General features: G+C 49.1%; 1 protein-coding gene across 6 annotated transcripts in view; it reads right to left on the reverse strand.

Moving 5' to 3' along the window:
• Positions 1-3148: 3148 nt before the first annotated feature.
• The window catches only part of FCHO1 (FCH and mu domain containing endocytic adaptor 1), a 61072-nt gene continuing 36458 nt past the window's right edge, over positions 3149-27762 (reverse strand). For all 6 annotated transcript variants that reach the window (XM_061601752.1, XM_061601757.1, XM_061601755.1 and 3 more), the window contains 24 exons: positions 26419-26560; positions 25509-25661; positions 24636-24740; positions 24055-24153; positions 23839-23935; positions 22130-22174; positions 21786-21858; positions 21650-21674; positions 20461-20515; positions 19226-19401; positions 16989-17013; positions 15422-15484; positions 15263-15314; positions 15006-15097; positions 13411-14037; positions 11716-11828; positions 10279-10381; positions 9368-9479; positions 8930-9085; positions 7962-8094; positions 7107-7306; positions 5893-5957; positions 5557-5721; positions 3149-3563 (listed from right to left, as the gene is read on the reverse strand). In XM_061601752.1, the coding sequence (XP_061457736.1) occupies positions 3541-3563; positions 5557-5721; positions 5893-5957; positions 7107-7306; positions 7962-8094; positions 8930-9085; positions 9368-9479; positions 10279-10381; positions 11716-11828; positions 13411-14037; positions 15006-15097; positions 15263-15314; positions 15422-15484; positions 16989-17013; positions 19226-19401; positions 20461-20515; positions 21650-21674; positions 21786-21858; positions 22130-22174; positions 23839-23935; positions 24055-24153; positions 24636-24740; positions 25509-25661; positions 26419-26560 (2899 nt within the window). In that variant the 3' untranslated portion in view covers positions 3149-3540. The remainder of the gene's footprint in view (positions 3564-5556; positions 5722-5892; positions 5958-7106; positions 7307-7961; positions 8095-8929; positions 9086-9367; positions 9480-10278; positions 10382-11715; positions 11829-13410; positions 14038-15005; positions 15098-15262; positions 15315-15421; positions 15485-16988; positions 17014-19225; positions 19402-20460; positions 20516-21649; positions 21675-21785; positions 21859-22129; positions 22175-23838; positions 23936-24054; positions 24154-24635; positions 24741-25508; positions 25662-26418; positions 26561-27762) is intronic.

The following is a 27762-nucleotide window of genomic DNA, read 5'->3' on the forward strand; positions in this document are numbered from 1 at the left end:
AAGGTCTGGAAGAGAGAGCCCTTCACCTCTTAAACCCTTGAGAGGTGCTGCCAGTCAGTGTAGACAATAGTGAGCAAGGACTGATGGTCTGACTCAGTGGTAAATTCCTCTGTCTCACAGCTAACAGGCATCCGAGAGAGTGTATAAAATCCCACACTCTCACCTTTCCTGGTACATGGTTAATTTCCTATTGCACAGAATCGGTGTAGAAGTTACATGCACATTCTGCATATAAAACAGTTCAAGAACATTAAAACAAATATACAATTTAAAACACAATTTAAAAATTTAAAACAATATAAAACAATTTAAAACACATGCTAAAATGCCTGGGAGAAGAGGAAAGTCTTGACCTGGCGCCGAAAAGACAACAGTGTTGGCGCCAGGCGAACCTCGTCAGGGAGATCATTCCATAATTTGGGGGCCACCACTGAGAAGGCCCTCTCCCACTCAAGAATTCCTTTTTTTGGCATCTTGGGGTCCCCCCTCCTCCTTCCTCTTGCTGCTTTTGGGTGCCATCCACCACCCCTGTTGTTTGGCTTACTCAGTATAAGTCTGTGTTGGAATTGCTTTTAAATATGTCTTTAAACCTTTTAAAAAAATGTCTTCATAGCTTTTTTAAATAATGTTTTTAAAGTTGTTTTGTTTCAATGTATTTTAAAGTGTGTTTTTATGACATTTTATATCTAATATCTGCCTCACAGGCGAGGTGGGTGGCTACCAGAGGGCAGGGCCCCCCTTAGCTGACAAAATCCCTTCCCTAAGCACGGGTGCATGTCAGCTTTTCCTGTTTTCATTTGAGGCGCTCCCTGGCCAGCACAACCCAAACCCTCAAAGTCTAGAAATGGCTACAAAAGCAAGATGGGCTAGACAGAGCCTCCATGTACAGGAACAGTCAACCTCTGCCCACCAACTGCCTGGTAGGAGAGGGCAAGGGGCTTGCGAGCCCTGTTGGTGCTGATTACTGCAGGGGGCGGAGGGGGAAGGGGCACTGGGTAAAAGGGGTCTGATCTGGCCAGGCACTTCTGCTGTTCTAAACCTCGAGGCTTTTTGAGGTCAGAACCAAGTCATGACAATATACGCCATCCCACCCGTCATAGGATCTGTTCCAGCCGCTTGCTTTAGGAATGGATGACAGATGCCTTCCACCGTGGCTGCGTCACCATCTGAGCAAACGATCAGGAACTCTCGTTGACAAGGCTTTCCTGTTCAACCTGCTGGAGTTATCTGCAACGAGTCTTTTTGCCTTGGGCACACGCTCGCCCTCAGTTTCACCTTTCACAAGGCGAAGTCACAGCACCAGTTAGGAACATCCGAACAGACCCGCACCCAGGGATTGAAAGGCCTGTCCATTTCCACTTCTCCGTAGCAACCTGGAATTGTGTTTTGTTTTGAAATCATGAAAATTCTTCAGGATTTTAGTATGAATTTCTCCAACGTTTTTGTACACAGTTTTGACTAACGGTCACATTGCTGCAAGCGATTCCTCCTCACAGAAGATGTGTCTTGTGCTCTTTTCACAAACACGTTCATTTGTCGCGCACACTTTCCCTCACCTATGCACTTCTGTAAAAAATCGGTTCGCAAACTGCGTCGCAACATTCGGACACCGTTCGAAAGAGGGCTGGGGTGTGGTTTCGGAAAGGGTGGATTCGATAGATTCGGTTTTAAATACGAAGTGAACCAAAATTATTAAAATTTATATGCCAGCCTTCATCCCAATGGAGCCCAGGGCAACAAAGGCTTGTTGGAAGAGAAAGGTCTTCTGGAAAAGATAGCACCCCTCTATGCATAACCCTGTTCTTACAGGAGTCAACCAGGTGCCCCAAAGTCTGCAAGCAAGGTATGAGTTACAATTCCACCCTGGTGATCTATCACCTAGTGATCACTTTAACAATGGGAGGCATCCATCCTTAGAGCTGAAAATACATTCCCAGCTTGGCCCAGTTGGCCAGGGTCGATAGAGCAGTGCCCCTAATTCAACCTTTGAGGGAGCGCAGTATATATATAAGCAAGACTTTTAGTTTTATTTGCACCCAGTAAAGTTGCGCCTTTGATTTCATTTCACCTTTTCCTTTTCATGCAGATGGCAAAGCAATCTCCAGCCCTTGGAAGCCCGATTGCCGGAATAAAATTAAATCATTTGTTGACTCTGCGTCTTATAAGGAACAGAATCTCCTTCCATCGAGTCTACTTTTTCTCCTGCATCGTTACTGATGTTAAAGCTGCAAACACTACCCACATTTACCTGGGAGAAGGCCCCCCACTGAACACAGTGGAACTTACTTTGGAGTAAACTTACTTCCAAGCGAGCAAGCACAGGAGTGTGTCGACAGCTTCGGAAATAATGAGCAGCAATTAATTAATACGTCGTGCATTCACCATTCACATGTTTAAAAGGTTTCACATTCCTTACCTTGCAATCTTCCACAATTGTGTAAAGTATGCCGATATTCATTGCCCCCATACTGCAGATGGGATAGTCAAGGCTGAAAGGACTGCTGGTGCAATCCAACACTCACCTACTCTAAGGTAAACCCAGCACATATAGGATTCAGCTTGGGAGTTTCCGGCGGGGCGAAACGTCAGATCTACAACTTCCAGAATCATAGTTGCGTCAGTCTAAGCCATCCTGCTGCAAAAGCTTGTTGTAAAAAAAGCTTGTTTTTAACTTTTTGTGTGTTTTAAAATTGTGGTAACCTGCCCTGGGACCTCTGTGTGAAAGGCAGGTATTTATTATTATTATTATTATTATTATTATTTAATATGATGGTGATGATAAGCAGCAGCACCAGGACCCTTAGTGCAAAGTTTGTGAAGGAAGGCAAACCACTTCCTCAATGAGGGCTAGTATGCTCCCATGTCTAAACAGCTGACAAAATACATCATTCAGGAATGATATCATCATCATTTGCCTTTAGGGAGAAACCAGATTTCGATCTCTAGATCGCTCTCATATTGTTATGCTTTGCTGCAAGACGTGTTTTCAAGGGGAAAAAAACCATATTAGTTAAACACCAGCAAAAAAGCAAAAGAAAACCACACACAGTCGTTTTATTAGAAAAACAAGAGTTTTATTAAAAGAGCAACATCCCCAACAGCATTCCCTTTAGCAGCTTGCAAAACGGGTGAGACCCCCTCCCTCCCGCCGGGTTCCTGAATGCAACCCCCACCCCTCCACCCCAGAGGCTACTTAGAAAAGGGAGATTTGAGCAAGACACAGCTTAGGAACGAACGAACGAACGATGGCAAGTAAAAAAGGAAAGGAGAGACTTTGGGACGGGGGAGTGCGGAAGGGAGTGTCGCCCTTCAGTGCAATCCGCAGCCTGCCCTTGCTTCGCCACGAGTGGATCCGGAGTCCCCATCTCCTCCACTGGGCCAGCGGCAGATGCCTCCTGTTCTCCGTCTTGTCTTCTGTTTCCCTCTGGTGTTTAAAATCCAGGCAAAAAATAATAATTTAAAAACACACAAATATATTCTGTCTGTCTCCCAGCACGCGTTTCTTTTCTTTTTTCAAAAGCAACACCCATCACGGGTTGTTCAGGAGCCGGCAAGATAAATCCCTGGTGAAGGAGGAGAGAGAGGAGGAAAAGCGGTTAAGGAAGAAAGAGGCAAACTTGGATTTTAAAAAACGGACACCCTCTTTGGACACCGTCCAGGCCCTGCTGGCCATACTGGTGGGACCCACCGAGCTGCAAGCAAAGAGCGTTGCACCTTCCCTGTCGTATGAACATCCGAAGGGCCCTGCAGCGGCTGGACCAGGCCCAAAGGGGGCCAAGTCGGATCCAGTCTCCTGGTCTCACAGTGGCCGACTACATTCTCCAAAAGGGAAACCCGCAAGCAGGACCTGAGCGCACCGGCAGCAACTCTCCCCTCCCGCGGTTTCCAGCCACTGGCATTCAGAAGCATCCTGCCTCCGACAGTGGAGGGACAGCATAACCATCGTGGCTCGTAGCCACTGGCAAGCCTTCTCTTCCTCCAAGAATTTGCCCCATGGCCAAACTATACGCTGGAGAAGGACCTCAAATGCCAGTTTTCATCTGGCCTTTGGAAACAGCAAAGTAAAGTTTTATTTCGGTTACCGGCCAGTACATACACACCACGGCCTTTTTGAATAAAACAAATGTGAGCCAAGCTGCTAGTCCTGAGGAAAGCTGTAAATCGAGGGGTGGGGAACATCTGTGGATGTTGCTGAACTACAGCTCCGGCCATGCTGGCCGCTAGGAGTTGGGAGTCCAAACTATCGGAAGGAAACCCATGCATACATACATGGGGTGTGTGTTTGGGGTGAAGGGAAATGAAAATACCGCTTTGCAAGACGAGCCGTGAACTTAACTGGGAATGATTTGAGAGAAAGTGAAGACTTCACACTAAAGATCACGGCAGCCTTCTTCAAAAATGGTAACATTCAGAGGATTTGGACTACATCAGTCCTAGCACGTAGGGAGGTGCCTTAAGCTGAGTCAGATCCCTGGGTCCATCTATCTAGCTCAGTAGCGTCTACACTGACTGGCAGCAGCTCTCCACAGTTTCAGGCAGGGAGTCCCTCCCGATCCTATCTGGAGATGCAGTCGGGAATCAAACCTGGGACCTTCTGCATGCAAGGTGGATGCTCTTCCACTGAGTTACAGCCCTTCCCTGACAAAGGGTTGGGGCAGTGACATCTAGTGGATAGAACAAATAACAACTGTGGTCTTGGCTATGCAAACAGCCAGGATTTCTAAGATCCTGCCTTGTTCATCATCATAAAATGTTTGTATTGTACCAGCCATTGGCCTTGACCATGTTAAAATATACTCCATTGTATACAATAGGAAAAGAGTTAATGCAATAACAACATTAACGTACAATATAATTATGTAAAACCTTTGATACAACACAGTAAAACCCAATTAAAGCAGAAATTAACTGGGAACACTCTTAAAACTCTCAAACATGATTTGCCACATTTCGCTAATGCTTCCTGCTCAGACTTCCCTTGCAGCTGATATGGATAAGCATCTTCTCTTAGAATTTCTTAGATTTCACGATCGGAGTGGGTTGTCAGGCTAGACAAAATATTTCCCGGGAATTTTTCCCGTGGGCCATCACATAGAGGGCATTTCAATACCTAGTGGGTTATGTTTTCCACCTGTCTTAAGTTAGAGATGTAGATCCCTTGAGAAGCTGGAATCTTTCTGTAAGGTCCTGCCTCGTGAAGATTTATTGATTTATTAAATTTATATCCCGCCCTTCCTCCCAGAAGGAGCCCAGGGCAGCAGGCAAGCGACAGAACACCAAAAACATCTTTAAAAACTATTCCAACACAGATAGAATCATAGAATAGTACAGTTGGAAGGGGCCTATAAGGCCATCAAGTCCACCCCCTGCTCAATGCAGGAATCCAATATTGTTTAAAACAATATTTAAAAGAGCTCTCCAAGCAGCGTATGTTTAAAATGAAGAGATAAAACACAGAGCTAAGATCCACAGCCAGATAAAAATTAGATAGATGCAAAACCACCCACCGTTTCTTAAAAATAAATAAATAAACTGGAGCGGAGGGACAGTGATTACCTGTGGCGAACCTCTTCTTCACAAGCGACATCCGGTACCCGGCACCAACCAGCTCCACCTCCGCCCCGGAGAGGGTGCTGCCCTCGCTCGTGAACTGAGCAGCCACCGGCCTGGGCTTGCTGGGGCTGTTCAAGGGCTGCCAAGTGGCCAGAAGGCGGCCGGACCCTGCAGGGGAAGGAGGCAGGATGGCATGAATCAAGAGAGCTCAAGAAAGGCGCAAGAATCATGCCCCCCCCAAAACCCAGCCAAAACCAGAGCACAGCCTGGTTCCTTGCAAAGGGGGGGGAGAGGAAGTAGTCACCCCACCCTACGGGAGTTTAATTCCACCACACTCACCTGCATGGCCTTGGCTGCCCGGGAGGTCCGAAAGCCTCCACAGCAAACGTCTCTCCTCCGGATTCCTGCAGAGGCAGGCAGAGAGCAGCTTCATTTACGGGCATTTCAACTCCACCAGAAAATGGGACGCTGCCTTATATTGAGTCCTGGGTCCATCTAGCTCAGTGTTGTTGACACAGACTGGCAGCGGCTCTCCAAGGTTTCAGGGCAGGGATCTTCCCAGTCCCACTTGGGAGATGCCTTGGGACCTTCTGGATGCAAGCGCAGATGCTCTGCCGCTGAGCTACGGCCAGGTCCCTTAAAACTAAAGCAAGTTTCTAGTCCTCAGGGTTCTGGCTAAAGGGCCGCTTTGACACACGTGCGTGTCATATATCATAATGCCGTATAAATCTATGGTGTGGCCGCATTTGGAATACTGTGTACAGTTCTGGTCGCCTCATCTCAAAAAGGGTATTATAGAGTTGGAAAAGGTTCAGAAGTGGGCAACCAGAATGATCAAGGGGATGGAGCGACTCCCTTACGAGGAAAGGTTGCAGCATTTGGGGCTTTTTAGTTTAGAGAAAAGGCGGGTCAGAGGAGACATGATAGAATTGTATAAAATTATGCATGGCATTGAGAAAGTGGATAGAGAAAAGTTCTTCTCCCTCTCTCATAATACTAGAACTCGTGGACATTCAAAGAAGCTGAATGTTGGAAGATTCAGGACAGACAAAAGGAAGTACTTCTTTACTCAGCGCATAGTTAAACTCTGGAATTTGCTCCCACAAGATGCAGTAATGGCCACCAGCTTGGATGGCTTTAAAAGAAGATTAGACAAATTCATGGAGGACAGGGCTATCAATGGCTACTAGCCATGATGGCTGTGCTCTGCCACCCTAGTCAGAGGCAGCATGCTTCTGAAAACCAGTTGCCGGAAGCCTCAGGAGGGGAGAGTGTTCTTGCCCTCGGGTCCTGCCTGCGGGCTTCCCCCAGGCACCTGGTTGGCCCCTGTGAGAACAGGATGCTGGACTAGATGGGCCACTGGCCTGATCCAGCAGGCTCTTCTTACGTTGTTATCTTCCTTCCTCATACTTTTAGCAGGAGAAGAAGGAAGGCAAAACTGAACTTGCTATTATAAAGCCACTTCTCAGCCCTTGGGAAGGAACGAGAACCATAAACAGAGATGAGGCGAGCCAGCTTACCCTTTCCGTTCCCCTCCCAGACCCGAATCTTACCAAGAAGCCGCCGGCTGCGGCTGGACGTTGGCAGCCGGCTCCTCAATAGGCAGCAGGACCTGGACGTTGCTGAGGTTGACCGGGAAGGCTAGGGCGCCCGCGTTGTAGCTGTAATCCACGCACACCCGGGTGGCATCCGGTGCACACTCCCAGTTCACGGAGAGCTCCAGGGGCGCCCAACCCTGGCATTGCTTAGAGGTCTGAAGTCAAGCGAGAGAGAAAATGAAGAATCCCCAACACGAATCCTCGAGGCAAAATGCAGCACAATTGGCTTTAAACCAGAATTGATATTGCGCACCGCTTCAGAAAGGCGCCCGGGAAGCAATTCCTTAAATTCTATCAACAGGAGCCTTCCTCTTTCAACAAGCCTTTTAAATAGAGACCTTGTCCCAGTGTGCACCTGTGCTGGAATTGCTGTTTATTTATTTTTTTAAAAAGACGGTTTTAAGATGTTTTGTTTTCATATGTTTTTAAGGACCGTTTTGTTTTTAAGGTGTTTTGGTGTTTTAGTTTGACACCCTGGATCTGGGAGGAAGGAAAGGCTGTAATAATAATGAAGCCATTAAACGTTGCATGGCACACACATTCTCTCCCTGTCAGCTTGATGTGGATCCAGCCCTAGTTTCCAGAGCCCAGGGGGTACATTATGATTCTCAGCTAGACTTGGGTTCACCCCAGCAAAGGGGAGCATCTGCAGACACCCCCCCACAACCCCCCCACCGGAAAAACTGCTTGGTTCCAACTCTCAGTGCCAGGCAGCATCTCCAGTGGACATTGGGAGCCTGACAACACTTGGAGGGCCGCCCCAGACGCTGCTTCACCCCCTGCCCCTGCCCCCCCACGCCAGTCTCCCACCTGGTATCTGAGCAGCGTCACGTTGTAATAGGGGGCTGCTGTGGCCTGCTCTGCCTGTTTCTGGAGGTGCGCGGTGAGGGCCCCCATGTTGAGCCAAAAGTCTTTGCTGCTGGGGTCCCTCTGGGACGCATCGCTTCACGGTGTGGCGGGAGGGTGTTGGAGAGGGAAAGAACAAGGAACGATAGCAATGAAGTCCATCCCAACGGCGAGACACCTCCTGTTTAGACGGCTGCGAACTGTTCCTCTCTGCCCTTACACTGTCTCTCCTCATCTTCCCCCCATTTATTCACCACTCCGGTGCCAGAAATCACCGGCCTCCCTCTGATCGTGCAATGCCCATTCCTCAAAATCCCTTCACCGGCTTCCTGCCTGCTCTTGGATCTGGGACAAAGCCCTGTTCCCGACCGCCAAAATCCTCCGCGCCCGCCTTCACCGGCGATTCTCACCCGGGGACTTCCTGGCCTCTGCCACCCTCAAACATTCAGAGGTCCTCTGCTCCCTTGCTGGTCCAACCAAGTCCTACACACAGCTGAAATTCATGGACATAACTAAGGCGCCATTGTGCACTCTGTGTTTAAACCAGTATTGTACCACTTTAAATAGTCAGGGCTCCTTCCCCCCAAAGAGTCCTGGGAACTGTACTTCCGGAAGGGTGCGGAGAGGTTTTAGGAGACCCCTATTCCCCTCCCACAGCTACAATCCCCAGAGTTTTTTGGGAAGAGGAACTGATGGTTAAACCACTCTGGGAACCGTGGGGGACTCTTCTGAGAACTCTTCACACAGTTCCCAGGATTCTTTGGGGGGGAAAACAATGACTCTTAAAAGTGGAATAGCAAGTGCTTTAAATGTATGGTGTGGATGGAGGCCTAACTCCGCGAATTTCAGTGGATCCTACTCTGAGTCGAACTTGCTTGGACACAACCCTGTTAATTCCTCATGCACACACGCACGCACCCCTTTCCAAGTACCTAAAGAGCAGCTCTGCGTTGGGCAAGAACTGGTCAATGGACGCCGTATGTAGGAGGCGGAAACTCAAGACGGGGGGTGCAGGGGCACTGCTGAAGACGCGGATGATCCCCGCTGGGAAAGACATTGTCAGCTCTCCTGTGATCTTGACAAGACAGCTGGAGGCAGGGGTCAAGGAGGGGTTGCAGAGGAAGACAGCAACAAGGTCAATTCACTGTTCTAAGTTCTGTGTCCCAGGACCCCTTTCCCTGAAAAAGCAACCCCCCCCTGCAAATATAACCACCCCACATTTTTTTCCTGCTCGCTATGGCAATCGTAATGGGCTCCACACGATTTTCAACTGCAGTTGTACAGAGACGCCGCGGAGCGCCTAAGTGAAGCTCACAGACCACCAGCGCTCCGTGGAACACCGTTTGGAAGCCCCTGCTCCATTTTATTACCTGTCAGAGTTATGGCCCTTGAAGTATGCATGGATGTATTCAGTGAAGGCCACTGCCACAGGCAGAGACCCCTGGGAACCCAGGACCACAGGGGAGGGACCACGGGAGATGCCTAGCAAGAGAGAAAGGGAGGGGGGAAAGAACGACAAGCGCAACTGAGAAAATGCAATGTATATATAAGGGAAGGCTGCATTGCATCACAAAGAGATGGAGGTTATGGAAAACGAGTCCTCTGAGGGAAGGCTGAAAGGACTAGGCATGTTTAGCCCAGGGAGGGTAAGACTGTTCCAGGAGAGCTCTCTTCAAATCCCTAAAAGGCTGTCGCGTAGTAGAGAGAGCAAAGACTTGCTCTCTGCATGCAGGAAGGCTTCTTGGCAGTTAAGAGCAATCCAGCCACTGTACCAATTGCAGAGAAGGGTTCATTTGGCGCTCTCTTGCCAGGAGCCTCCCTTGGACAGCTACCTGTTAATCTCCAGGTTTCCTGCATTGAGCGGAGGTGGGGGAATGAACTAGATAGCCTATACGTCCCCCCTCCAATTCTATTAACCCTAAGACTACATAAGGGGATCCATACATTGACTCACTCTGAACGGTGGAACGATCTACTTTGTGATGCTAACTGATGCAAAAGTGATGGTGCTGCTTTTATGTCAATAATAATAACAACCACCACCTAAAGATCTGCTTTGTGATGCTAACTGAATGCAAAAATGATGGTGTTGCCTTTACGCCAAAGGAACATTTTTTAATGCATGGTAATGTACGGTCTTGGAAGAAAGTTTTAAAGAAGCGGACTGCCACTAAAGGGTCTCCCCCTTCCACCTCCCCTCAAGCACCCCACAACCAAATGTGCATTGGGGGGGCTCCATAAGACAGACATGCACACAACGCCCTCTTCGCTAGGTACGTACCAAGTCCCGGCTGCGTGGCCATGAAGAATGCCCGTTCCGTCAGGCCAGCTGAATTCTGAGGGGTTGACAAAGCCCAGAGCCGGGAGGGGCTCAAGGAACGAGGCTGCGGACAGAGAATGAGGAGGCAGTCCTGAGTTCAATGGGAAGGTCCAGAACACCATCACCCCAAGACTCTCCAAGATATATCACCCAGACTTCTCCATTACTGTAAAAGAACCTTTCTCAACTTGAAGTTTCAGACTACAACTTCCATCAGCCCTAGCCAGAAGGGCTGAGTATCTCCATTTCCATTTAAAAAACTAAACGGGGAGAGGCATGCTTCTAGTCCTCAAAGAACTGTTCAAAAACGTACAGCAAAGCTGAGCAGGATTTGCCATGGTCTCTGGGATGAGGCTTTCATGCCACGCAAGTGACCTTGTGCCCCATAAAAGGCCAATAACGTGAGCGAAACCAATTGTCCCCCATTAATAAGGAATCCACTTTCATCTTAGAAAAGACATTTGCTACTATGAAGGGCGCGGGTGTGCCTCTTATTTGCTCCCACGTGAGAGAAGAGAAATAATGCCTTCAAAGATACAACCTGCTACCAAAAATAAAATCAGGTTCCCTTTCCCTTTTACACAGGTTTTTCCCCCGCAACACACACAATTCTACACACATTTAATAGGCTAAGATTTCTCCTATCAGTAGTGATGTTACACAGTCAATACACCTGACTCCCACCGTCTATTCCAGGGTTGAGGAACCTCAAGCACGAGGGTCAAATGTGGCCCTCCAGCCCTCTCTATCGGGCCTTGGAACTCTGCCCAGGCCACGCTTCTCACTGTTTACCTGGCTAGAATGTGTCCCTGAACTGCGATAAATACCTCTAGCTTACTTGGATGGAGAACGGAGTGCGCCGTGTGCCGGGACACAACCCCCATTGCTGCTGTAGGGCCCCTGGAGGTTCCCTCTTGAGCTCAAAAACTAACTAATGGAGGCATTCAAGAGGCAGCTGGACAGCCATCTGTCGGGAATGCTTTGATTTGGATTCCTGCATTACGCAGGGGGTTGGACTGGATGGCCTTATAGGACCCTTCCAACTCCACTATTCTATGATTCTAATCCGGATCTTTTGAATTAACAGGTAACGATCAGCAGAGGAAGAATTCTCCAAGTACATGAAAGAAAAGAAAATGGAATTAAGACAACATAGAATAAAATAAAATGAAAAGTGTCTGAACAGAAAACATTACAGGTATTAACGCAAAACTCCAAGAGGGAGGATTATAAGGGGGCTAAAATTAACACCTGATGGATTTTATGCTCCCAAATGAATCCCTGTTAAAAATCTTAAGTGTGGGCCTTAAAAATCCCTGTTTACTTAAGTGTGGGCATCTACACGCAGCGGCTCCGGTCCGAAAACGCACACGACGGCTAAAAAGTGGCGAGACTCACCGTATCACTGCCAGCACAGGCGGTCGAAACTGCCAAGGGCTTTCTTCCGTGGCATCGTCGAGGCGGAGCCATCATGGGGGTCAAACCGGGAGTGGCAGAGAGAGGAAGGGGAGCTGCCAGTCAAACAAAACAGGGTGGGGTGAGGATCATGAATCACAGAATGCTAGAACAGTAGAGTTGGAAGAGGCCTCTAAGGCCATCTAGTCCAACCCGCTGCTCAGTGCTGGAGTCCAAATCAAAGCAACCCTGACAGGTGCCTGTCCAGCTGCCTCTTGAATGCCTCCATTAGTTAGTTTTTGAGCTCAAGAGGGAACCTCCAGGGGCCCTACAGCAGCAATGGGGGTTGTGTCCCGCCACATGGCACACTCCGTTCTCCATCCAAGTAAGCTAGAGGTATTTATTTGGAGAATGTCAGAGTCCACTACCACCCTTAGGGAACTTAACCCTGATTTAAAGTATAAAATAATTACTCTGAGCACGTCCAGTGACTGATTTTATTTGTGTTTTAATTATAGTTACTATTTTAATATAAATGTTTTTAATAAGTACTGTGGATTGGAGCTACTCTTTGGAACTCCCTGCCTATTGACATCACCTTCACCGTATTCTTTGTGGAGTCTGATTACAACTTCTTTTTTTAAGCAAGTGTATCCAGCAGTTAATGTGTTTTAATCTACTGCTATTTTAATGGTATTAAGAATTATTTTAAATACTTGTTTTGGTCGATAATTTAAACGTTTGGGGTTTTTTTGGTAAACTGCTTAGAAGGTGGTTTTGTTTTGCAATCAAGCGGAATTTGGTTAAATACAAATAAATAAATAACTGTGGGGTTGTTTTTTAATCTTTGGTTAAGCGGTATCTTTATAAAGGAACGAACAAACCTGTTCCCACCTCCAGGGTCTCTTAATTTAATAAGAAGGGGATGGCTGGATCAGACCAAAAGGTCCGCTTAGTCTAGAGTCCTGTGTTGCCGCAGCCCTGATCATCCTTCCATCATGTATTTATTACAGTCACCAACAAAAATCACAGCTTCGGTAGAACCAACAATCAATTATTGACACCACCACGCTGGGAAGGCACAATCCAAGCATGTCTGATATACCCAGATTGAGCGATATCGCCACCTGTTTGACAGTAACGGATTTATTAGCCTCTTCAAAGAAGGGTCCCTTAAGGATGAACCAGGAAACAGCCTCCTTAAGAGGATCAATTACGCTTTCCCTGAATCCGTCATAAAATCTACAGTACAAGGGTGAACGGGAGAGATTGTTTCAAGGTCTGGGTGGTTGCAAAGGGCAGCATCTGTCCTTCAAAGGAACACTGGCAGGACCAGCGGCAAAATGCGGCCCTCCGGACCTCTCTCTCTGGCCCCCAGAACTCTCCCCAGAACACACCCCTCACTGGCCCTGCTTCACACACTCTTGGAATGCTGTCGCCTGGCTGGAAATGTGTCCTTGAACCCTGCCTGGAAGGAAGACAGAGAACGGTGGGCGAGTGTATGCGGAAACTAGCCTACTGTACAAAAGGCAATGCTTACATGGGCTGCACCCAGGCTAAAGTGCTCTTATTTCCATGACAAGTCTCTGCGCGATTAGAGGCAAAAGGGAAGGCTGCGTCGTGGAGCATTCAAGATGCAGCCACTTTCTAAGCCGCACATGTTCGTTCTTAATTACGTTCATTCAACCTTTTACTCACCTGGCTCAGACGCCGTTTCCAGAACAGCCGGCGTGCTGTTTTCTGAATCTCGGCCCCTTGGCGCCCAGGGGGAGGGGCTGGTGGAGTCTCCACTGCTGAGAGGCGCCGGGGAGGAGGAGGAGGACGAGGCAGAGTTGGAGGAGAAGCAGCTGTCCCGCTCGCAGGTTGTCCGCAGGGGGACATCTGAGGCTGGGCTGCGAGGCCGAGCCGCCCACATACGACGATTGTTTGAGGCACCCTCCACAGAGAAGGGGTCGGGAAAGGAGGGCTCAAGGGGGCAGGTGGGATTGCCGTGAGCCGCCGCAGGCCAGGCGGAGACGGAGTTGGCCCAGTCGGGCTCTGCCGCAAAGCAGGGGAGGTCCCGGGTTCCAGGCTGGGGCAGCCAAGGGCTGGGGCCGTCTTCGGCCGGTGGGCCACAGCGGTTGCTGCGGAAGCCAAGGGAGCTCTTGGGAGGCCGCTTGCCGAGGGGGCTCTGGGGCGTGCAGGGCCGCGGGCTCCACAGGCGAGAGTCCGGGGAGGGACCGGTGGCCAAGTGCGAGGGGGAGTCCAAGCCAGAGTCCTCCACATTCTCGGGGGAGGAGGAGGAAAAGGGGGATGGGCTGGAAGCCAAAAGGTATGATCGGGGGGCTGTTGGGGTTGGGGGACACAGACAGACAAAAAGGGAACAGAGGGGAGAGGAAGAATTGAATGCATTTTCCTCTCCCTCCAGGTTTCACAGAACTACTGAAGGCAGCCTTCCCCAACCTGGTGCCCTCCAGATGTTGCTGGGCTCCAACTCCTGGCAGCCAGAAAGGCCAATGGTCAGAGAGGACTAGGAGCTAGAGCCCAGAAACATCCAGAGGGAAGGAAGAGGTACTAAGCATAACACAGTCATCACTGACATGGCGGCCACAGGTGCAATCGCTCCCCTTGAGGTCTCCCCTTGGGGGCCCATGAAGAATCTGAGCCTCCTCCTCCCCCCACTCACTGCTCCCTTGCTCAGGAGGGTGCTTCCCTCAACCCCCCTCCCTTGAAAAGCAGAGAGAGACAAAAGAGGAAGCTGGGAAAGTGACGCTCTTTCCCCCTTCCTCTCAGCTCTATGTACCGTTCAAGGCTTAGGTTAATTCTTGCATAGAGCTGAATGGGGAAGTTCCCACTTCCTCTCAGCTCTACGTGCTTTTCAAGGCTCAGGTCCATTCTAAAGGAGGTGGCACCCACAGCACTCGCTCCAAAATCCAAAAGGGCCTCCAGAGCTAAAACAATAATAATAATTGGCGACTCCTGCTGTAACAGCATGACCAAGAAAGGAACTGACTCACAGGCTAGCCTTGGTCTGCACCAGCTATAGGGCAGCCTGTGGTGGCCCCTCCAGACAGGGCTGGACTCCAGCTAGCCTCATCCATGACCATTGGCCATGCCGGCTGCGAGTCCAATGCCAGGATGTTCCCCAATGCCAAAACAGCCTTGGGCTCACGGCTATTGGGTCTTCTCTCGAGTTTGATGCCTGGATTTCAAAACTCAGTTCCCTCCTCTTTGATATGAGGGGGAGGGTCAACAGTCCGTGCTTGGAGGGGCTCGGAGATCTTCTTAAGCCTGGAAATTCCAGGGCTTCTTACCGGAAAACTCTTCATTTTCAAAGGCAGATTCCAGCGGAGGTCCGAAGAGGGCGCTGGCAGGCAGAACATCTGGCTCGGATTTAACATCACAGCTGGAAAAGACGACCCAAATGTGGGGAGGGGAGAAAGAGATTGAGAAGCTCCTCAAGGGCTCAATAATCTCTCAAACATTGTGAGAACCAAAACATAGTCATCCTTCAAAACTGAGTGGATTTTGTGCACACAGAGGATTTGACTATCCGAGCCCCAAAAGTTACCTGTTTGTGCGAGTCGCAAAGTGCGGTGCCTGCACGTTGCTGGCTTTTTCACCTGCACGGAGGAAATTGGAAAGAGAAAATGTATTAAACACCAGGGTGGAAAAAACAGTTGGAGCCTTGCACTTTATTTCATTCCTTCTTTCTCCCCTATTTTTTCACCTGGAGCGGGGGCAGTCTCAGGGCCAGTTTCCAACGCGGCAGAGGCCATCGTTTTTAAGTGCCCTGGAAGAGAAGCAAAGGGGAGACAGAGGAACGCTGAGGTCAGTTGTGCCCCCCGGAGCAACACAGTTGAACACGCCGCAAAAAGTGCTCTGGGATCCAACCCTGTCATTGGAGACACAAGTGGCCTCAGTGGCACAGAGTGACTTCGACCAGCTTCTACCAGTTTCCCGGGTCGTGCTAGCCGCAGGGCTTTCTGAAGTCAGGATAGTGTGTGCATCTATGTGTGCGTTTGTAATCGGGTTGGAACTGATTTCAGGACGAGAGGCGGTGTGCTTTTTCTTCTAACGATAGAGAACATCCGTCGCCCTCCTCCAGATGTCGCTGAGCTGCAACTCCCATCAGCCTAAGGATGGCAGAGAATTCTGACCGATTTGGAAACGGTATCAGAAATCCGGGCAGTTGGCATCTGCTTGTTGTCAACCCACAACGGGAATCTGGCAAGCAAGCACAGTCAGCGTTTGCTGTCATTTTTTAAAGACCGCAAACGGAGGCGGCATGCTCCCGAATACCAGTTTGCAAGGAATCGCAGGAGAGGAGACTTGCACTCAGGGCCTGTTTGCGGGCTTCCAAAGGGGACATCTGGTTGGCCACTGTGAGAACAAGATACACTGGACTAGATGGGAAATTGGGATGTTCTTAACATAAATGGAGATTAACAGTGTGCCGTCACATACTGGTTACGTAATTACTTCCTTAACATGAATTACTTACTTAATTAAATACGCTGTATTTGGCACCAGCGGACAGCGAGATGAACAGTGCTGCATTTGGCAAACGCAAGGCCCGGGAAGTGATGCCTCCTGACGTTCTTACATCCGCCCAGCAAGCACGTGAGGCCAACGGTCAGGAGAGATGCAAGTCCAGCGACATCTGGAGGGCCACAGCTGTTTTGCCACCCTTCCTCTAAACCAAGCGTGGGGGACGCTTGACCCTCCAGATGCTTGCTGAACTACAACTCCCATCAGCCCCCAGCAAGCGTGGCCGATGGCTAGGGGTGATGGGAGTTGCAGTTCAGCAAGCATCTGAAGGGCCAAGGGTTCCCCATAACTGCTCTAAACCCATGCATTTTTATTTATTATTGTTATTATTAGTTGCTTGCTACTCGAAGGACACCCCTATATATTATGTATTAGTCGTTTGCTACTCGAAGGTCTCCAAGCAGCTTACAACATGGTTAAAAACCAAAATACTGTATCATCCCATAAAACAAAACGCACAACCACCTCCTCCATCCAGCCACATATAGGTGCACGCACCTCCTCTCCTGGCTGATGGGCCTTTGCTAGCGAACGAACCCAAAGCAGATCCCACAAGCCAAGCCTGAAGTCTTCCCACCCCAGATCTGCACCGCCCCTCACCCAACACAGACAAAACGTCCCCTGTCGCTCCCCAGCTCCACCCACCGGATGCATTCTCTTCCAAGAGATGACATCACTGCCAGGCCCCAGCCCCAAACAATTCCCCAACCCTGCCCCAAAGGCCGCAGGCGAGACGGAGCACTTACTGGATGAATGCCTTTTCATTGTGCACTGTGAAAAGAGAAGAAAATGCAAGAGGTCAGAAAAAGGGGGGCAAGGCAAACACTATGCCCCCCTGTGCCCGCAACCACCTAGAACTGGGGTAGCCAACCTAGTGCCCTCCAGATGTTGGGTTTTTTTTTAAAAAAAAATGTATCTGTTGACTGAATTTCAAGAATACAATGTATGGAACATTACTGGATTATTGCAATGTGCTCTATGTGGGGCTGCCCCTGAGATTGGTCTGGAAGCTGCAGCTGGTGCAAAATGCAGCGGCGAGACTGCTCACTGGGGCAGGGTATCGGCATCACGTCACCCCGCTGCTGAAAGAATTGCACTTGCTGCCCATTCGCTATTGGGCCAAGTTCAAAGTGCCGCTTTTGGTGTAGGAAAGCCCTGTACAGCTTGGGACTACGGTACCTGAAAGATCATCTCACCCCTTATATGCCCAATCGATCACTGCACTCTGCAGGTGAAGGCCTCCTGCAAATACCATCTGATCAGGAGGTCCGTTCCGCACAACGTAAGAAGCAGACCTGTACTGTGGTGACCCTTTGGAATCCCCTCCCCTTAAATATTAGACAGGCGTCACCTCTGTTATCTTTTCGGCGCTGACTAAAGACCTTCCTCTTTCAACAAGCCTTTTAAGTAGAGACCTTATCCCAGTCTGTGTCTGTACTGGAACGGCTTTTTAAAAACGCTTTTAAATGTTTTCTTTTTAAGATGTTTTTAAAAGATGTTTTGTTTTAATATATTTTTAAGATGTTTTAAAGTGCTTCTAGTCTTTCATTTTGCCACCCTGGGCTCTTTCTGGGAGGAAAGGCAGGATATAAATGTAATAAAATTTATTTTTATATTAAATAATAAAATAAAGAAACAAGAATTAAACTGGCACACCCTCCCAATCCCTCCCTGCTCCTCTGTCCTTGAGTGTCTAGATTTCTCATTACTTGCATTAAGCTAAGTACAAGTTCCATACCTGTTTGGATGTTCACATAGCACGATACAACTTATCTTATATTTATTTTATATTATCACATTATATTTATCTCAACAGATCCAGCCATAATTGGCTTGTCCCATGGGTTGCCAGTGGGACCTTCATTCTTTCGCCGTTTCAAATATCCTGAATAAAGTAATGCTATTGTTGAACAAAAAACGTCAGAATCTGCCCTCTACCTTGCTTTTAGCTGGCTCACTGATTTTGAGCCACCGATCTACAGTCAAGTTAGAAGGAAACCTTGTTTTGTGCCACTGTTTGGCGAACAAGGAAATGGACTGCCTTCAAGTTGATTCCGACTTATGGCGACCCTATGAATAGGGTTTTCGCGGTATTCAGAGGGGGTTTACCGTTGCCTTCCTCTGAGGCTGAGAGACAGTGACTGGCCCAAGGTCACCCAGGGAGCTTCCTGGCTGTGTGGGGATTCGAACCCTGGTCTCCCAAGTCATAGTCCAACACCTTAACCAGTACACCACACTGGCTCCAAAATCCTAAATGCACTCAGGTGGAAGCAAATGTCAAGGTTTCAACATATTTAAGTGTTTCAGCTGCTTAAAACCTGCAGCTCTACTTACTGTGAGCACACTGGCATTCCTCCAAAGGATCTCCAGCGTACTCTCAAAAATTACTATTTGCAGGGGCCCTTGGAAGGATCAACCAAAAAAAAAAAGTTATTGAGTCTTTACAACCCGGCAGCTAGTGGCTCCGTTTCAGCACCTCAGACAGCTCCACAATAGTTTGGACTAAAACCCAGAGCGGTTTCCACTGCTCGGCTGACACAGAGCCACCAGTCACCCGTCTCCAGATGTTGGGATTGCAGCTCCCATCTTCCCTGCCCATTGGGCCCTCTGGAGGGCTCTGCGTTGGCAACCCCTGCTCTAGAACAAGGCCCTTCCTCTCCTTTTCTCTCTCTGTCTCCCGGCCACCCTCAGTCAAGCCAACCCAACTGGAAAGGCAGACAGGAAGGTGTGGATTAGCAACATTCACCAACCTAGTGCCCTCCAGGGGAGTTGTCATCCAAAACATCTAGATGGCACCAGGCTGGCCAAAGCTGCATCGGCCGGCCGGAAGAGCCAACCAGAAATCAGCTCCAGAATTACGTTTTAGAAAGCCCCGCTCCAAGTGAAAATTGGGAATTCAAGAGGTGAGGGCTGCAAAGGCCTTTTCGTCTCACACACACACACACACACACACACACACACCACTTCCAGCCTCTCCTCTCACCCCCATGCTCGGGGGCAGGATGAGGTTGCCCACGGAGGCCTTGAGCTGCTCCACAGCGGCGGCGCTGCTGGTGCGCTCCCGGGGCTGCAGGGGCTTGATGCGTATGTAGAACTTGTTGGCCTCTTCATCGTCGTAGTCCGAATCGCTGGAGGAGCAAAAGCGGCTGCCATATTCCCGTGCAGACACTGAGTTAAGGAAAACGCCTCGGCAGGAGAGAGTCAGAGAGAGACGGCTCCAGGTTCAAATGCAGGGAAGGGAGAGAAAGACCTTTGGCACCCCCCCCCCCCCCACCCACCCACCCACCCACCCACACCCACACCCACACCCACACCCACACCCACACCCACACCCACACCCACACCCACACCCACACCCACACCCACACCCACACCCACACCCACACCCACACCCACACCCACACACACACACACCCTCCTTGGTTCAACCCAAGGCTTAGCTTACAAGCTTGACGTTCAGCTTACAAACTTGATGGTGTCTGTTTAATGACTGGAGAGGGGCTCTTTTGGGTGGAATGGAGTTGCGCTTTGCCCAAGTGGCTGGCCATCCTCTTCTGGGGTGGGGGGAAAGCTATGCTGAAATGGTTGCACCACACACCACCTCTCCAGCAGATTAATGCTGGGACCTCTGTGACATTTCTGTCCACCCCCCGACAATTTATCTATTTATTTACTGAAATATTTATAACCCACGCTTCCATAAAATATATCTATACAACACAGAATCACAGCATTGAAGAGTTGGAAGGGGCCTCTAAGGCCATCTAGTCCAACCCCCTGCTCCGTGCAGGAACTCAACTTTAACCATACCCAACAGGTGGCTGTCCAGCTGCCTCCTGGAGGCGTGCAGGGCTGGAGAGCAAATAAAATCAGTAAAAGTCTCCATCAATTAAAAACAGTTTAAAAACATCAGAAATGGAGATGTTTTCCCTTCAGGATGAAGCTCATTGTGGGATGGACGTAACCACCCCCAATGGCCCACACACGCCTCTCAGAAACTGCTGGTCAGTGCTGTACATTTGGGTGTTTCTCCTTTCAACCTCGTCCCCACCCCCACCCCAGCTTCACCAGAAGCGGAAAAATCTTTCTTCGGAACCCCACAGCTCTGAGTCCCTAGATTCCCCCTCCCCACTTCGAATCCCAATTCCTGACCTCAAGCAAAACCCACAAATACTCAGCACCCCCCTCCCCCTCTCCAGCCACAAATCCAAAGGATATCGTTCTGATTTGTTTCAGGCCGGACGGTAAACCCTTCCTCGTCCACTTCTGGAGGCTGTGGGGACAGGGCAGTGAGCAAGGCCGGTAGAGGGGCACAATATGGAATCGTCCACCTTTGGTTTAAAATTCCCCCTCCCCCCCAAAAAAAAAATTGGAAGGAGAGGCTGATTAATTTATGGGTAAAGATATATTTTTGCACAGGCTTCCCCTGATCTGCAAGACTGGACCCTGTGACTTGAATGCAGTGCTTGTCCTATTCAGAGTAGACCAACTGGAGTTAATGAACAGGACTAAGGCTGCAATCCAACACACAATTACTTGGGAGTAAGTCCCATTGAACCCAATAAAGCTGCAACTCACTACATGTCTACTCAGAAGTAAGCCCCATTGGGTTCAATGGGACTTACTCCCAGGTAAGTGCACTGGATTGCAGCCTACATTAGAACACGGCCCTTGGACTGTAAGCTAGGGCAAACATAGGGTACAGTATCTGTTCAGTGGGTCTACTCTGCATAAGACTACCGCCTGCTGAAGACTTTCCACTTTCAATGAGACTTTCAAGTAGATCCCTTTATATCCCAGTCTGCCTCTGCACTGGAATGGTTTTTGACAAGTTTTTTTTAAAGATGTTTTGCTTTTAAGATTTTTTTTTTTTAAAAAACGGTATTCTTAGTGTTTTATCACTTTCTGTTTGTTGTCCCGGGCTCCCTTTTGGGAGGAAGGCCAGAATCCAAATTTAGCAATAAATAAATAACAAAAAATATATAAAACTCTGAACCACCGTATGCCACTTATATAACCATTTCTCTCACCCCACCCCACCAAAGCAACAGGAAGAGAGTCAAAATGGAGCTCAATGAGAAAGAAGAGAGGTACTGACCAGTCCTACTCAGAGCAGACCCATTGAAAATAATGGACATGACCAACTTAGTTCCATTCATTTCAATGGGTCTGCTCTGAGTAGGATGCAACTCAATAATAATAATGATAACACAGCCCAGTAAGTAATGAGCATTTTCAGGAGTGATGAGATGTCAGGTGTCAGCTGAAAAAAAGAAAGGAGATGGAATGGAGGAGGGCACAGGAGGCAGACTGGCTGGCTCCCTGCACTCATGTCAGGGCTTGCAACAGTCTTCCAACTCTTTGTTGCAGGCCCTGTTTGTTATTAAATAAAAATGAAAGTGCTCACCCCTGAATCAGCGTCTGGAGATTCCCTGGGGGCAAAAGGAGAGAGAAAGAGAGTTAGACAGTGGAGACTTGGAGGGTTAGACCAGTCACCGCCACCAGAGACTAGGAAGCAGAAAGGAAAGGCGATTTGTACTCACACAGAGTCCCGTTCACGTTCTTTGCGGCTCAGGCCGGGGATGCGAAAGGCCTTGCTGCGGGTCCGTTTGGGCCCTGCGGAAGAAGGGAGAGAGCCCCCTGCTTGATGAAGAGTGCTGTGGGACCCAAAAGCTTGCCATTTTAAATTAATTAATGAATAATCACTGCAAGTTTTCGAAAGTCCGTTCAACATAAACAGTCTCTGAATTGTATTAGGGCTGCAGCACTGACCTCCCTGGCAGGAATATTAAAATCTGACGGTTCGTTCACCCAGGTTCCCCACACTCCTTTCCAACCCACCCAGATCTGAGGTGCTGATCACCACCCTGCGCTCAGACGTACTTGCCTTCCTGTGGAGGAATTATGCTCAGCTCCTCAAAATTCAGCAGCCCTGCGGGCGAAAAGGCAATGGGTGTCAAAAAAAGGGATCATTTTTTCCAAAAAAGCAACCAGGCTGAGCCTTCACTGAGAGTTGCAGCCACCTAAATCCTACTCACAGGAGACCCATTGAAATGAACAGACCTAAGGTGGCCATGGCCATTCATTTCAGTGGGTGTACTCGGAGCGTGACTAACATTGGATACAGCCTTGAATGTTTTGGATAAGAATCATAGAATAGTAGAGTTGGAAGGGGCCTATAAGGCCATCCAGTCCAACCCCCTGCTCAATGCAAGGATCCAAATCAAAGCATTCCCGACAGATGGCTGTCCAGCTCCCTCTTGAATCCCTCCAGTGTCGGAGAGCCCACTACCTCTCTAGGCCATTGGTTCCATTGTCGTATGGCTCTAACAGTCACCCACGGCTGTGGCCCTACAGACCTTTCTGTGCGGCCCTCAGGACTCTCTCAGCCCACTCTCCCCCTCACTGGCCCTTGAGTGTTTCTGCCTGGCGAGAAATATGTTCTTGAGCTGTGCTCATGCCTCTTCCTTTCCTGAATGGAGGACAGAGAGGAGGAGCGTGTGTAGAAACGAGCCTATTGTACAAAGGTAAAGTTTGCATTCGTTGCTCCACCCACTTTTCCTCTGGCCCCGCCCACTCCAGCATGCGGCCCCCAGGAGGGAATGTGGCCCCCAGGTTGAAAAAAGGTTTCCCAATCCTGTTCCAGGCTGATATTCATCAGTCTCATATTGGCGATGAAGACTGGAATGGCACAATTTCCCAAGCCAGGGAACTCAGCAATTAAAGAACGGCAAATCAAAGTTTTGAGGAGGACCCGCATTTGAGACCAAGGACACAGATCCTGAATTTGGAGAGCCAGGGAGTCCAACGTGCCCTTTGTCATTTCATTAGAAGGTGTCAAGAAGTTATTTTTAAAGGGAAATGAGCCCCTGCTGTGACCCCTGTCCTCCCCCCCTTTGATGAAGCCCACTCCCCTCTTCCGCAGATGGAGGCTAAATATTTTTTTCATCAGAGCCGGCAGATCTTTGAACAGGGGCTCTATGTTTCATCCAGATCTTATGCCCCAAATGGGGTTTCACAGATGGGGGGTTTGAGTGCAATGCTCAATTTATGCGTGTTTTTTTAAAAAAGCCATACCTAGTTAGTCTCATCTAGAGGTTACTACTACTACTATTAATGAACTTCTACTACTACTGCTGCTACTATTAATGAATACTACTACTGCTAATGAACTACAACTATTAATGAACTACTACTATTGCTACTACTAGTAATGAATACTATTACTACTGCTGTTACTAACAAACTACTGTAACTACTACTACAATGACTAATGAACTACTACTAACAAATTACTATAACTACTACTACTAATGAACTACTACAACTATTAATGAACTACTAATACTATTATTATTATTAATGAACTACTGCTACTGTTGCTACTAGTAGTAGTAGTAGTAGTAATGAGTGCTATTACTATGACTCACTTCCCATGAAGAATCTCAAAGCAGTTTCGCAACAAGAACATTACGTACAAAACAACTGGGCGTATAAAAACCATCTCAAAGCCAACAGGTATCCCGACTGAGATCTGTGCCTTTTGCACTAGCGTGGCAAAAATCCATAAATTCAACGAATGAAAGAGAGAACAACCTGGTGGATGGCGCCCAGTCCCTTTGCTCTCGGCAAAGTTGCGCAGGAGTGTCTCCACCTCAATGTTTTCCATGTTCTGCTTGAATTCCTCGTGCACCTACAATTTGAGGGGGAGAGAGAAGATACAGGTGGAGGTTGAGACAAGGACTCCTCCCCCCCCGGCCTCTGTTGCAACTAGCTTGGCTGCTCTTGGTGACCGGAGCGGCCCTCTCTCACCTGCCCGATCTGTACGTGGGTGTCCTCCACTGAGTGGACGTAAGAGCTGATCAGGAGCTTCATGTGTTGCAAGTGAGATTCCTCTACCTCCTGCAAACGCTGCAAGGGAGAGGCAGAGAGAAGACTTATTGGTGGCACAAACGAGACCAGAGACACAAAAGACTTCAACGCTGGGCTCAGCTCAGTCTTCCTGGCTGCAGCCTAGACAAGTGATTGCATTCCCCGAAAATTAAAACAGTGGATTCAGAAAAAAAAAAATCCCAATTCGGTCCAAAAGGATCTACTGCAAGCCACAACGGTGAAATTCCCTCCACGCAGAGATGCGCCGGCACCTTCATTGTCCAGCTTTCAACGTAAGCCAAAGACATACCTAGTTACACCAAATGCTTTGTTCCCAACCCTATTTTTCTGATTGTAAATTGCTTTAAGTAATTTTCATCTTGTATTTTTATATTGTTGTAACCTGCCCTGAAGTGGTCTACCCTGAGTAGGACAAACACTGGATGCAACTCTGTAAAGTAAACAAAAAATAATGTGGGAAGATGGGAGACAGACCCCCCTGGCATCACTGCCCAACCCACCACAGCGGAGTCCAGCATCTTCTGCTGAAAGTCATTGCACGCGGCGTTGTACTTCTCCACGGCGCGCCGCAGGGCCTCAACTGCCTTTCGGGACTTCAGCTCGGCCTTAACAGGAAGCACAAAAGCAACAGGGTTCAGTCTGAGCAACCTCCCCCCAAAATATATCCACATTTCCACCCTAAACTGTATAATTCTCTCCCCACAAAGCTGCCCCTGGCATGTTCATTAAACAGCTTTCATCATTGGCCTTTGACATCTTAGACAGTAACCTAGATAGACAGATACTCAACCTACCCTTCCAATTGTAAATCGTATTAACTGCTTTTAATATTGTATTTTGTAACCTGCCCTGGGACCCTTAATGGCGGGCAAGTAGGAAATCCACATATTAATATAGCTAATTATTATTTCTCCTTCCCACTTCCCAAAGCCCGACACCTAACGTCTCCCGTTCAGCCACCCAGACAGCGAATTCAAGCGCCACCCAACTCTGAGGCCAGCAACATCAGAGAGAAGATACAAATGGACAGAGTCGAGGCTGGTGGCTCCGATATCAGCGGGGCAGCAAATTTGCTCCAGGATTAAGTCCTAGCTTTCGAGGAGCTGTTCCAGGTGCTGAACCAGCCTGTGTCCTGCCTTTCAAGGAGCTGGCCCAGGTGCTGAATCCGTTTCAAGGAGCTTTCCTAGATGCTGGACCCATTCATGTCCTGCCTTTCAAGGAGCTGACCCAGGTGCTGAACCTATTTTGGGACAACTCCTCAACAGTTCGGACTAAAACCCGGGGCAGATTCACTGCCCCGCTGACATCAAAGCCCTCCAGTCTCCACCCCCTTCCCTTCCGCTTCCCCAGCGGAAGCTCCTTCGCCAGGTTACCTTATCAATCTCCTTCTGGCTCGCCCCCTCCCGACGCAGCCGCTCCAGTTCCTGACAACGGTTGTGGAAGGTCTCCTTGGCTTTGGGGAGGTGCTGAGCTGCCCCTTGAAGCACTTGGACCGCTTCCAGGGTCCCGGCCACTTCGTCCTTTGACTTTGGAAGCCAGGGGGTGGGGGAGAAAAACACAAAGAGGGCATTGTGGGGAGCCTTCTCATGGGGGGGGGAGAGAGAGACCCCTGCCCCCTCCACTGACCAACCTGACAATGCATAGCATCAGACTGCTACCTAACTGAAGACAGAAGGCAGGGATCCCGAAGAGTGTGGACACAGACCTTTAGCTCTGAAAGGTCAGAGGACTGGCCCATCTACCTCAGTATAGTCTACACTGACTGACAGCGGCTCTGCAGGGTTTCAGGCAGGGGACGTTCCTCCCAGCCCTACCTGGAGATGCCGGCGGGGAATTGAACCTGGGACCTTCTGCGTGCAAAGCGGGGGCTCTCCTGCTCAGCTATGATCTTTTCCTTTAGAATAAAGCAAGATTCTGGTCCTCATCGTTCTGACGAAATGGCTGGTTTAAATAAGGACCTAGGAAGCTGCCGCTGGGTCCATCTAGCTCAGTACTGCCTAGCAAGAGTTCTCCAGGGTTTCAGACAGAGAATGTTTACTAGCCCTACCTGGAGATGTCACTGAGGATCGAACGCAAGGCTGCAGCTTTCACAGCTTTTAACGGGGCAGCCTTGGCGATGGAGAGCTCAAAGGGGACTCAAAACAAGCCTCGATCAGGGCCCACGATTCAGAAGACCTACGAACTCTCCGCACGGACATACCTCACTCTCAAACAGCCACCGATCGCGTGGCAAAAGACAATTCGGCCCAGGGCCGCAGGCCAGAATAAGCTCCAGCAGCTTACCTTCTTCTGAGCCCGCAGCTGCTCATCTCCGTAGCGGCTGATCTCCTTGATCAGGTCTTGCAGCTTCTTCACGAGTTCTGCATGGCACAGCGCCAATTTGTCAGAGGAGATGCGGAATACCTCCCAGAGGGGTGCAAAAGTCCTGAGGGTGGGTGGGAATGGCAAGGAGCGAGGCCAGCAAAACAGAGAATGAAAGGGGTGTGTTGAGTCCAACATTTCTCTTACTACCTTTGAAGACCCCCCTGTCAAAATACCCTTTTTTTTTTAGAAATTCTTGGCAGAACCCCGTTAACGCATCCCCAGGTGTCCCTAACACAGCTCAGGCAAAGAACCTAGAAATATAGCCATCTCATCGACTCCCTAACTTTGCATCCCACCTCAATTCTGTTGTCAACATCTACAATTACTAGTACTAGTTCCCCTCTATTCAGCACTGGTTAGGCCTCATCTTGAATACTGCGTCCAGTTCTGGTCTCCGCACTTCAAGAAGGATGCAGACAAACTGGAACAGGTTCAGAGGAGGGCAACAAGGATGATCAGCACTCTTCAAGTACGTGAAAGGTTGCCACACAGAGGAAGGCCGGAACCTCTTCTTGATCATCCCAAAGTGCAGGACACGGAATAATGGGCTCAAGTTGCAAGAAGCCAGATTTTGACTGGACATCAGGAAAAACTTCCTAACTGTTAGAGCCATATGACAATGGAACCAATGACCTAGAGAGGTGGTGGGCTCTCCGATGCTGGAGGCCTTCAAGAGGCAGCTGGACAGCCATCTGCCGGGAATGCTTTGATTTGGATTCTTGCATTGAGCAAGGGGTTGGACTTGATGGCCTAATAGGCCCCTTCCAACTCTACTATTCTATGATTTCCAGAAAGGGTTAACAATCAATCCCTCTTCCCAGGAAACTCTGGGAATAGGCGCTGTGTGTGGGGAATGGGGGGCAGGGTGTCCTCACAACTCTCAGTAGTCTGACAACCACAGTTCCCAGGATTCTTTGGGGGAAGAAGCCAGGACTGTTTAAAGTGGCAGGATACGGCTTTAAACGTTTCATGCAGATAGAGCCTATGTCAAGCTACAAACTGCAACCCCCTCGGGGCGGGACAGCAATCCAAACAGCCCTTCGTTGTTAAAGAGCCAGACATACTGACATTGCTGTTTAGAAGAACGCCCCCTATTCTTCTGATTGTAAATAGTTTCATCTAAATGTTAAAATACTTACAGTAGGGCCCCACTCATACGGCAGGTTACTTTCCAGACTCCCACCGAAAAGCGGAACCCTGTCAATAAAATGGCACCCGACGCCCAAAAAATGCCGTAGAAGTGGAACAAGCTCCGTATGAGTG

The sequence above is a fragment of the Rhineura floridana genome, chromosome 18, assembly GCF_030035675.1.
Source record: "Rhineura floridana isolate rRhiFlo1 chromosome 18, rRhiFlo1.hap2, whole genome shotgun sequence".
Lineage (NCBI taxonomy): Eukaryota > Metazoa > Chordata > Lepidosauria > Squamata > Rhineuridae > Rhineura > Rhineura floridana.